The sequence below is a fragment of the Haemorhous mexicanus genome, chromosome 1 (assembly GCF_027477595.1).
Source record: "Haemorhous mexicanus isolate bHaeMex1 chromosome 1, bHaeMex1.pri, whole genome shotgun sequence".
Taxonomy (NCBI): domain Eukaryota; kingdom Metazoa; phylum Chordata; class Aves; order Passeriformes; family Fringillidae; genus Haemorhous; species Haemorhous mexicanus.
Window position 1 is genome coordinate 158,723,182 of NC_082341.1, and position 12,144 is coordinate 158,735,325.

A 12,144-nucleotide genomic window follows, 5' to 3' on the forward strand; every position below is an offset into this window, starting at 1 on the left:
CAAAGTAGTCTTGAAACATGATTCAGATAAAGGGACAGAGTTTAAACAGCCATCCCCCTGTGGGGTTTCTCTCTCGAGGTTTTGGAGGATGCAGCCTCCTTTTATCCCAAACTCCCAGCTGCAAGTTGCCCTCTTACTTTCCCCACTGGCTGAGGTACCAGGAAGGTGCAGCTGTTGCAAACCACCTACCCCACATCCCCATTGAATCTGTCATTTCCCCCCAAAGTTCAGAAGTTGAGGCTATCTGGGGTATGAAATCGACTGTGTGGAGACCAACTTCTCTTATTACCTGAAAGTTCAGGATTTAAAATTTCTGGTCAAACCACCAGGGTTCTGTGACAAACTTCATGTCTTCTCACGTAGCAATGTCCTTTTATGAAGACACTGGCAACAATTTCTCCTAAAGACCCCCAACCCTCTGAGTCATTTTTCAAAGACATCACCACCCATCTTTCCTATAAAATCCTTCCCTGTGACGGTGGCGAGGCCCTGGCACACGCTGCCCAGAGAAGCTGTGTCTGCCCCATCCCTGGCCGTGTCCCAGGCCAGGTCGGGCGGTGCCTGGAGCAGCCCGGCCCAGGGGAAGATGTCCCTGCCCATGGCAGGGCTGGCACCGGACGGGCTTTAAGGTCGCTCCATCCCAAACCATTGCAGAGCCCCCGGAGCCGGGATGGGGCGGGGCGGGCGCTCGGCAGCGCCAGCAGCTCGTGCTGCCACCTGCTGTTGGCACCGGGAACTGCAGCTGGGGGCGGGGCATGCGCAGTGACACTGATTTCCCACGCTCGCTGCTGCCCTCTGGTGGGCAATTCCCGAACCGCAACTCCAGGAGATGAGCGGGTAAAGAGGGAAAATCCCTGATTTGAAAGGAAAAAGAGTTTCCTGAGCAAAACATCAGGGTTTTCCATCAAAAATCGTTGGGTGGCACTGCCTCTGTCCCAATTTCTCTATTTTATTTTTCATCCTTCTGTATTCTGTTTGTTGTTACTTTTTTTCCTCCCAATGCTTCTTCTGTTGCATTGCCTCAAATCAGGAACTTTGGAACTGGCCCCAAACTGATTATTCATCTGTTTTAAATGGAACTGAGCAGCCTCCGCCAGCTCCCTCAGCCCTTCCTGGTGCTCCAGACCCTTCCCCTGCTCCCTCCCTTTCCTGGACACACTCCAGCCCCTCCAGGTCCTTTCTGAGGGTCTGCAGTGAATGAGGAAAAAGGACAGAACATTTCTCCATCACCTCTTTGAAGATTGAGGTTTGAAAAATAAAGCTTTAAGTTGCCTCCAAAGAAAACTCCAGGAATTGCTTTTTTTAGGAAATGAGGCACCCTGCAGAAAAGGTGTTACAAGAGCTGTAGCGGATACATCAGGTGAGCCAGCAGCAAATTTTGGTAAAATTTTGATACACCAGGCAAGCAAGGATCAAATTTCTGATAAAGATTTGATGCACCAGGTGAGCAAGGATCAAGGTTTTGATACATTTCTTATATGGCAGGTGAGCAAGTGGCAATTTTTTGCTACATCGGGTGAGGCAGCCAAGGAGCGTTAGCAGGTGGCCGTGACATTGCCACTCCCAAACCCCTCTCTCGGGAAGTGCCCAAGTGGCCCCAGGTGATGCCCAATCTCTGCTGTCCATGCTGTCCTGTGCTGTCCTGGCTGCTCCAGCCCTCGTCATGCTGGTCCTGCTGCCCTGGCATGGCTCCCTCACTGGGCAGCTCTCAGAGGGACTTTTCCAGGATGGACGTCTTGTTACAGTGACCATGGTGGCCACGGTGACCTTGGTGGCCTTGTGGCTTAGAGGGTTCTAATGGCCACTGCCATAGCCACGATAGCCAGGAGAAGCCCCCCAAGGTGGGGGATTTCCTGGGGAGGCTCCCACCTGTGGGACAAAGAGAGGGGTCAGAGGGATGATGGAGTGAGAGGGTCAGGGGGCCATAGGGCAGAGCGAAAGTGGTGAGGGGGGAGCTCTGAGAGTGTGATGTCAGATGATGTCCCTTTCCCCTGTGCCCAGCCATGGCTGGCCTTGTCCTTCCAATCCCTGTGCGTGTCTCCAGCACTGGATGTCCCTGTCCCACTCACCTGGCACTGAGTGTACCCATCCCCTGTGCCAAAGCAATGGATGTCCCTGTCCTTGTCCCCCGCTCTGGGTGCCATGCCACCCAACCATAGTGGGTGTCCCCGTCCCCTCTGGGCCATGGGTGTCCCCTGCACCTTATCTCCCTGTCCCCAACCCTCACTGAGTGTCCCCATCTGTAGCAGGCCCTGGGCCTGCTATGGCCCCATGGAGGGAGAAGCTTAAAATACCAAGTCATGGGAAAATAGCAAATGAAGCCCTTCTCTTCCGCCTTTAGGACACCAGCTTGTCTCTCTGTGACCCCATAGGTCACTTCTCCTTAACCCCTGCTACTGGACAATTTCTGATCCTCTCTAGCCCTATATAATGGGCTGTTTTAGCACATTCTGGCAGAAGAGCAATCGCTGGAACCCTTCACAGACCCCCCAATAAAACCATCGCTGTGGAACACCAGGGCAAGCCTTCTCCTCTCTCGCGTCTTCCTACCGGCCGGCCTGCACAGCACCTTAGCAAGCAAAAGAGCTGGAAATCATAAAAGAGCTGATAAATAACTAAAGAGCTGATATCCCTTATGCTTGCTAAGATTGCCTGTGGCTAAGAGCGGCTTGGGTACTCGGACAGTCTGTGCCTAAAGGACTGAGCTATCTGGCTGGTGCTGCTGCTCGGGGAAAAACTTGCCTAGCAGGAAGCCAGGCTACCCATCCCCCCAGGTTGTTCCCAAGATGTCACCTTGCAGCCATTCACAGTTGTAGTTGCTGGAGTTCCCAGTGGAGCGAAGCTCAATCTGCACCTTCTTCCCTTCCCTGGTGACATTGGTGACCTCAAAGATCTCGAAGGGTGGGATCAGCACCTCCTTCTCACTTTGATTGAAGGAGAAATTCTGGATGTCTGCTCCGTGGCACGTGTGCACCTCAAACATCATGACGTTCCCATAACCCTGGGCCACCCTTTTGTCCAGAGATGACGACAAAGCAAATTGACTGAAGCGGACTCTATCACCAAGTTTTGCATTGAACTGGACATCCTTCACCTCCCAGGACACGTCCAGACACTCATTAGGGCATCTCAACTTCTGGAGGGCCTGGGTCAGCAGGAAATGCAGCGTTTTGAAGTGGAAGTTGTCCCAGTATTCCTGGCGGGACTTTCCAGCTGTGCTCACGGCTTTATTGAAGTCACTGTGCACGGACTTCATCGTGTAGACCATGAGGGCGATGGCCTGGTCTTTGGTCAGAGTGGATGAATAGGAACCTCGTTTCTGCCACTCGGCCGTGGCATTTCTCCAGACTTTTTCAAACGTGTTATTCTAGAGGAAATCAGAGCACTTGAGTTCTGGCAATTAATCAGTCATTTCATCCCTACACTTCAGGTACTGGTCAATAAAGGAGTCCTGGGCCATGTCCAGGGGCAATTCCATGATGGCCGCAGTGGCCACGGTCATTGCCAGCAGCGCCAGGGTCTGAGCCACGGGGGCCATGGAGAAGAGAGTCCACAGGGACCAGTGTGGGACACTGTGGGTCACAGAGGACAGACTGTGTGACACAGGGATGGCTCTGGGGGACACTGAGGGATGCTGAGGGGACACCAATGGGACAGAGAGGGCTCTGAGGGACATGGCAGGTCATGGGGAGACTTCCTTGGAGAGGGGCTTGGGAGGTAGAGTGGAGTCAGACAGGAGAGAGGGCCAGCCCTGGCCAGAAGACCCCTGGACATGTCCTGGAACCTGATCCCAAATCCTGGTGTCACTCCTGGATGCCCCAGTGTCCCCCAGACTCCCAATTCCAGTCCCATAGTGCCTAGTTCCCCCCTTCCAGTGTTTCCCAGCACCTGTGTTACCCCAATCCCTATCCTAGTCCCTTGTACCCCTCCCAGTGACCCCATGTCCCCCCAGGACCCTAACACAAGGCCTGCTGTCCCCCAGTGTCCCCCTTGTCCCCATCCCATACCATAATCCCACTGCCAGTCCCATGACTACCCTGGTGACCGCTGGACACCGATCTGGACTTATGTGCCCCAAGTATGCCCCAGTGCCCCCCAGTACCTCACTGTCACTCCCATGGTCCTTTGTTCCCCATCGCTGCCCCTGGACCACCCCAGGACCCCAGTCCCTGTACCGTGACACCCCCAGTGCCCCCCAGACCCCAGACCCCAATCCCACAGTCCCATGTTCCCCCAGCAAGGGTCCCCCAGTCCCTGATACCGAAATTGGCCGGAGTGAACGCCCTGATGAAAGTGGAGGTGTCAGAAATCCGGAATTCTTTCTCAGCTCAAACTCACAGCAGATCTCTCCTGGTCCTGTAGGTTGGGGGGACCTTGCCATGGCGTATTTATCCATCATAATTATAAATATTCATGAAAATGTGTCCCTTATCTAATACAGAAGCCAGCACTTTTCCCATAGATAATCTGCATGGCTCTTCCTCTTTTAGGAAATAATTTTTATTGGGCTGAAGAGTCATAAAAATGGGGTGTCAGAGTGTGGTTTTCACTGAGTGCCCCAATATCCCAGATGACCTTGCCTCAAACTTTCGCTTTCGGCAGGCGCTGCTCCTTCTGTGTATACAGAAGTTGCCAAAAACCCCTCACTGGAGTTCCTTTTATCTCTTTTTACACAGGTTCCAGCAACATTTGCCCTGACTGTGTCCACACATTTACATCCTTTTATTGTTTTTTGCCCGTTCATCTTTAGGCTCTATCCAACACCATTAAGGGATCTAAAACTTTCTGTTTCTTATTTCTCACCTCCCAGGACCCCAGTCCCACTCCTCAGCAACTGTTCTCCTCATCCAAGAGGCCAGGAAATCCTGTTTGGGACAAAAGTTTACGGTATATACTCTGTTGGCCATAGACTCAGGGGATGTGGAACAAAGGGAGGAGCTCGCAGTGTTACAAAGAGCTCTGGAATTGGCAGGAAGAAAAAGAGAAAATATAGGAACTCACTTGGCATCTGCTTTGAGCATTGCTTATGCCCATGGAGCCATATGGAGAGCTAGAAGTCAATTAACAGCACAGGGATCTACGATTAAATAAAAATGGGAATGATTGTCCTTCCTTGATTCCTCCCAGCTGCCCAAAGAAGTGGCTGCACTACAATCCAGGGCACACCAGCTTGGGGATTGACAAATCCCTGTGGGAAATGGACTTGCAATGAAGCTGCACGAGAGGTTCCGCAACAAAGCATCCTGGTGTTAATTCCTGAGAAAGGAGTTTCACTGCCAGAGGTGATGCCTGGATAGAGTTGGGCAGATTGAAAATTGGCTGCTTATCTAAAAGCCCACAATAAACAGAATGGGTGGGTGAGTGGGTGAGAGGTCACTCCCAATAACGAGTCAACTGATGCTGCAATTTGTAAAGGAGAAAAGCACCAGCAAAGCTCTGGGGAATCGATGCAATGGGGACAAGTCTGTGGCCTCAGATCCTCAGTGTCTGTAGGACAAAATTGTCAGGTCTGTTATAGAGTAATTCCTGTTTTAAAAAGAACCCTTTGAATTCAAACCCATCACCTCCAGGCATCACTGAAAGAGGAAACTCTCCCAGGGATCATTGGCAAATGGCTTTTCTGAGCTACCACACCAACATGGGCTCAGCTATCACCTGGATCCACCATGGTGTTGGTGGATCCCTTTTTGGGGGTCCAGAACTTCTTCTGTCCCACCAAGGCCAGGGAAGTCACCTGTCGGAACTCAGGACATTCCTTTGGGAGTCCGGAGTTTCCTGGGACCCTTGCCAGGGGGCTCGGAGACCCTGGCACACAGCCCAGAACTCCAGCGTGTTCGATTACGAACCACGGAACAAATTGTCACCTTTATAGAAAGAGATAAAAGCCACAATAGTGTAAATAGTGTAAGAATAAAATAATTACAGAGTCTAAATGTAGGTTTTAGGATTTTTGGTATAGGGGTTTCTGGGGACAAGATGGAGGGATTTGGGCGTGTCTAGCCTTTCTTCTTCTTCTCTACCTCCATCTGCACTGGTGATGGTGGCACTTTTAGATTGGTCTAGAGTAGAAACTCACTGTCTAATATAGATGATAGGTATTGGAAAATAATTGTAAATATTGTACACGTAGTTTGTAGTATATAAAGATAACACCACCCTGGGGGTGGGCGGAGTGCCTCTGACTGTCCTGCCAAATGGATCTCGGCTGGACAGGGAGAAAGAATTTTATAGATAAGATAAATAAACAGCCTTGAGACCGAAAAAATGAAGAGCTCTGACTCCTTCTTTAAGCACTGGGCTGGGAAAAGAGACTTTCGAACTTTTGTCGCGGTAACTCTGACCAGCTAGAAAGAGAGACCCTGGCAACTGGCGTTCCCTGTGTGGGCTCGAAGAAAGATGCGGCAGTCACCCAGGCACTCCCCCAGGAGATCATCCCCAGCCTCAAGGTGCCCAGAGGGATGTCATCTGACAGGGGACCCCAACTGGTATCTGAGGTGTGGCAGCAACTCAGTGAGCAATAGCGAGGGGGACTGGGGGGAACTGGGGGAACATGGGACCGTGGGACTGGGGTCCTGGGGGGAGAGCAGCAAGAGAATAGAAAGTTTGAGTTCTCCTGAAGGTGCTGGACAGGGCTCTAAGAAGAACGAGCAAAAAACAATAAATGGATGTTAAAGTGTGTACACAGAAGGGCAAAGGCGGCTAGAACCTGTGGACATACAGATAAAGGGCAATCCAGTGAGGGGTTTTTGGCAAGCTCTGCAACACAGGAAGAGCATTTTTGCTGCACAAAGTGAGAGTTTGAGGCAAGATCATCTGAGATATTGCAGCACTCCATGAAAGTGACCCCCAGAAACCCCATTTTTATGACTCTCCATGACAATAAAAATTATTTCCTAAAAGAGGCAGAGCCATGCAAAGTATTTACTGGAAAACTGATGGTTTTGTATTAGCTAAGAAGCACGTTTTGATGAATATGTATAACTAGGATGTATAGATTCTCTTGGCAAGGTGCCCCCTGATGTGCAGGACCAGGAGAGATCCACTGTAAGTCTGAGCTGATAAAGAATTCCAGCTTTCTGATACCTCAGCTTCCATCAGGGAGTTCACTCTGGCTGATTTTGGTATCGAGACTGGGGGGACCCCTGGGGACTCTTGAAGGGGACACAGGACAGAGGGATTGGGATTGCGGATGTGGGGGGACAGTGGGGAGTCACAGGACTGGGAATTGGGGTAATGGGGTGCTCTGGGGGAAAATGAGGGGGGACATGGGATAGTGGGAGTGGGACTGGGGTGATGGGGGGGCTGGGAGTCACTGTGGGGACTGGGGATGATGCCTGGATTTGAGTTGAGGTCCTGGGGTGACACCAAAGAAATTGGGGTCTGGGAGGGGAGTGGGGTCTGGGGACTGTCCGAAGGGGACACTTGGGGGTTCAGGGAGTGACTCCAGGATTTGGGTTCAGATATTATCAGGGCTGAGGGGACTTGTAGTCATGGGAGTAGGGCTGGGCTTCTGGGGGCCATGGTACCGTGGGATTGGGGTCTCTGGGGCTGGGGGGCATTGGGGAGGCACAAGTAATCCCAGGATTTGGGATCAGGGACCCTGGACATGCCCAGGAGTCTGCTGGCCAGCAGTGCCTCTCTTTTCTCTGAGCTGACCCCACTCCCCTGCCCAGTCTCTCACTGATGAACCCTCCCCGTGTCTCCTCTGTGTCCCCTCTGTGTCCCCCAGTGTCCCACCCTGGTCCCTGTTGCCTCTCCACTCCATGGCCCCCCTGGCACAGACCCTGGCACTGCTGGCAATGGCCATGGCCACCACAGCTGTCGAGGTGGTGCCCCTGGACATGGCCCAGGACTCCTTCGATGACCAGTACCGGGGCTGCGGCCCTGCCATGAAGGCGACATTGCTGGCCCTCAACCGCTCCGAGTTCCAGCAGAACAAGAAGTTTGCCAAGGTTTGGGAAAAGGCTGTAGCTGTGTGGCAGAGTCAGGGGTCCCCTGAGTCCCCTCTGTCCCCAGACCAGGCCACTGCTATCACGGCCTTCACAATGGATGACCTGTCCAGCACTTTCAGTCATGCCGTGTGCGTGGTTGGGCGCTCCCGCCAGGAATACCAGGACAACTTCCACTTCAAAACCCTGCATTTCCTGCTGACCAATGCCCTGGCCATGCTGAGGGACACTCTGAAAGGGCAGTGTCTCGACATGTTCCTCTTGGTGTTTATTGTCTGGATTGAGGCACAGCGTGGTGACACCGTCTGGTTTGGTGAATTCACGTCGGTGTTCCTGAGCAAACCAACTGGTGACTGCTCCAATTACATGGTGGTCGAGCTGCACACGTGCCATGGCATGGAAATCCAGTTTTTCACCGAACATCTGGAAGAGATTTGGGTGCTGATCCCACCCTTTGAGACCTTCAAGGTCATCCAATACACCCGGGAAGGGGACAAGACACAGATCCGGTTCTGCTCCACTGGGACCTCCAGCAAATACAACTGCGAGTGGTCTGAGGTGTGAGCACAAGGGACAGCCTGGGCAAATGGGAACACCCACTGTGGCCATGGGGACGCCCATGACAGGGCACAGGGGACAATGACACTCACTGGGGATGGGGACTGGGACAGGGTCTCCCACTGTGTGTGGGGGAACAAGGATATCCCATACTGGGGACACCAAGTTTGGGGACACCCATTGTGGGCATGGGGACAGGAACACCCATGAAAGGGCACAGGGATGGGGGCCCGCACTTCTGGGAGGGAACATGGACAGGGACACCCCTGCCATGGGACAACAGGGAGAGGGACAGAGACAGGGATGTCCCTATTCCTAGTCTGTCCCTCCCCACCAAAGGCAGTGCTGTGGGGACGGGCCCTGTGTGCTGGATGAGGGTGGGTCAGGAGCCCCCATGGCTCCCCCTCACCAGTGTGACCCCTAAACCCACCATGAACCCCTGACCTCCCTGGCTCCCTATAGAATCCCATGCCCCCACTGACACTCTGTAATGTGTCACCTCATGTCCCTCATCACTCCTGTGACCCCTCACTGCCCATTATGGCCATTCCCAAAACCCTCACTGCCCACATGGTCCCTCTGATTCCTCTCTTTGTCCCTCAGGTGAGAGCACCCCCAGCATCCCTTTCTACCTCGGAGGACTCCCCCTAGCTACCACAGCTCTGGCAGTGGCCACCACGATCCTCTGAGCCATGAGGCCACCAAGATCACTGAGGTCACTGTAGTCACTGTGGCAACCATGGCCACCAGGATCAACAAGACTCCCTGAAATACAAGGCCACCACAGCCACTCTGACCAGTGTGCATACCAAAGCCATTGGGCAAAGACAGTTTAATACACAATTCTATCAAAACAATTCCATTAAATAAATGTCACAGCCAGCCAAAAAGTGACAATTCCTAAGCAGGGCTCGATGACACTCCCGAGACAACACTTTTGGGAAAGTCTCTTTCTCTCAACCTCGAGGAGGATCCTTGGGGAGCATCCCTTTCTCGAGGGAGGAAACTCACTCACATTTCATTCCAAACAGGAACATGGGAGAGGAATCTCTGCCTGAGAGTGGGCTGTACATTCCCAAGGTCAGATGATGGATGGCCAGGCTCAGCTCTGTCAGTTCACCCTCAGTTGTCAGTTTAAGGCTGGTGATTTGGGCTGGTTTTAGCCCAACTCTGCACCGAAATCAGCACAAGAACCCTCTCAATGCAGCCCCGATGGCCACAGATGGGGTATTGTCCCTTGGCCACATTCCAGGCAGAGCATCCTGCCACCTCCTGCACTTCAGGGGGACCTTAAAGCCTGGAAACTGGGAGGTTCAAGAGGGCAATGGCAGGTCCTGTCCCTGGGGAGGGACAGTCCCCAGTGCCCGTCCTGGCTGGTGGGGACCTGCTGGAGCAGCTCTGAAGAAGGATCTGGGGGTGCTGGTGGGTGGCCAGCGGAACTGGCTGAGTGACCTGGGACCAGGAGTGATCCACGGGGTATTGGGAGGAGCAGGGACAGGAGGCCAGGGAGTGACCATGTCCCTCTGCCCTTCCCAGGGAGGCACTTCAGGAGTGCTGTGTCCAGCTCTGTCCAGGGCCATGTCCAGCTCTGCCCAGTGCACTTTCCAGTTCCGGACTCCTCAGGACATGGAGATCCTGGAGCAGGTCCAGCAAAGCCTGTGAGAATGATGAAGGGACTGGAGAATCTCTCTCATGAGGCAAGGCTGCAGGAGCTGGGGCTGTTCTGCCTCAAGAGGAGACACAGCTGAGAGAAGGCCTCATCCATGTGTGTATGGTGCCTTAAGATTTAGCATGTATATTTTTCAGATCCTCTACTAATTTGGTGTGTAACTCTAGAACTCCATAGCCTGTCAGCTGCTGGCTGACTCCTGTTTCATTCAGACAAAACAATTCCTCTCTAGGCCTGAAACTCAAGGACACTTCACTGTCTCAGGTTCCCAAACTTATGAACAAAATAAGCTGGGGGTGAGCAAACTGGGAGTAAATGACTTCATTATCTGAAGCTGTAATTGGAGGATTCACCCCAGAGATATAAATAGACCACACTTAGAACTGTATGGAATCTCATGACCATCATCCATCTTGGGTGAAGCCTCTTGGAGGCTTCTGCCTGCCCACGATGTATCTGTTGAAGGTTTTTAATAAAGACCCACTTTTATTCTCATATTCTTGTCTAGCCTCTGTTCCAGCCAGCCCAAGGCAAAATAGAAATATAGAAATATACTGCACCATCCCAGTTCCCCGGCCAATGGGGAAAGGGAGAAGGCAACGTGTGGCTGAGATTTTGGGTTAAAAGGAGGCTGCGCCCTCCGAAACCTCGAGAGAGAAACTCCACGGGAGGATGGCTGTGGAAATTCTGTCCCTTTATTCAAATCAAGTTTCAAGACAACTTTGTGAACACTTGGCTTTTTCTGTGTGTGGCTTTTCCCTGCACACTGAAGGCGCTGGGTAGATCTTAAAGTCTGATAGGCAAAAATGAGAAAAGGATGTAAAAGGATTTACAGAGGACAATAAAAGTGGTGTAAAAAGAGATGAAGGGAACTCCAGAGGGGATATTTGACAAATTCTGAAACACAGAAGGAGCTGCACCTGCCAAAAGCAGAAATTTGAGTTCTTCTGAGATATTGGGGCAGTCAATGAAAACAACTTCCTGATCACTTTAGAAGAACTCTTCAGGACAATAAGAGGATTTCCCGAGAGAGGAAGAGCTATGACAATGATTTACAGGAAAAGTGCTGGTTTTGTATTAGCTAAGAGGTCCTTTTTAAATAAATATTTATAATTACAGTGGATAAATACCCCTTGGCAAAGTCCTCCAAACTGCAGGACCAGGAGAGATCTTCTGTGAGTCCAGTGCTGATAAAGAATTCTGGCTTTCTGATACCTCCAGTTCCATCAGGGAGTTCACAGGCTGATTTCGGTATCAGGGGCTGGGAGGACTCCAGGGGACACCTGGGGCGGGAAGAAGGGACCTGGGGGACACTAGGGGACCCTGGAGGAGAATGTGAGATAGGATTGGAATCCTGGGGGAACCTGGGGGGCACTGGGGATCATTGGACTGGGGTTCATGGGGCTCCAGGGCCACCAGGGGGGGCCTGGGTGTGTGACTGGGGCCATGGGAGAGCTGGCAAACACAGCAGGGAGTGATGCCCAGGTTTGGATTGGCATCTTGGGGTCAAAGATTTTCAACGACCCCAAAGGGGACACCAGAGTGGGAGTAGGATGGGGCCTTGTTGTGGGCTGAGAGGATCACTGGGGGGGACAGGGAATGACCTCAGGATTTGGGTCGGGGTCCTGGGAAGGCTGAGGGGACCCCAGGGGAATGACACAAGACTATGGGAGTGGTATTGTGGTCCCTGGGGAATTGGAGGACACTGGAGCATCCAGGAGTGACACCAGGATTTGGGATCAGGGTCCTAGGACATGTCCAGGGTCATCGTTGCTGGGCCTGCCCCCTTCTCCCCAGGCTGCCCCCACTCTCCCTCTACAGCTCCTCAACAAGGAAACCTCCCCATGTCCCATCGTGTCCTCTGTGTCATATCAGTGTCCCCTGGTGCCCACCAGTGTCTCCTCAGCCTCCCCTGGTGTCCCCCAGTGTCCACCCTCTGTCACACAGTGTTTCCTCTGTGTCCCCCAG

General features: G+C 52.5%; 1 protein-coding gene and 1 pseudogene across 1 annotated transcript; one reads left to right on the plus strand and one right to left on the minus strand.

The window, feature by feature from the left end:
* Positions 1-1,708: 1,708 nt before the first annotated feature.
* LOC132329208 (NAD(P)(+)--arginine ADP-ribosyltransferase 2-like) lies at positions 1,709-3,538 on the minus strand (annotated as a pseudogene).
* A 4,130-nt stretch (positions 3,539-7,668) lies between these two features.
* Positions 7,669-8,513, plus strand: LOC132329265 (erythroblast NAD(P)(+)--arginine ADP-ribosyltransferase-like). The gene has a single exon (XM_059850185.1). The coding sequence runs from the start codon at positions 7,764-7,766 to the stop codon at positions 8,511-8,513; it is 750 nt and encodes a 249-aa protein (XP_059706168.1). The 5' UTR covers positions 7,669-7,763.
* Positions 8,514-12,144: the final 3,631 nt, after the last annotated feature.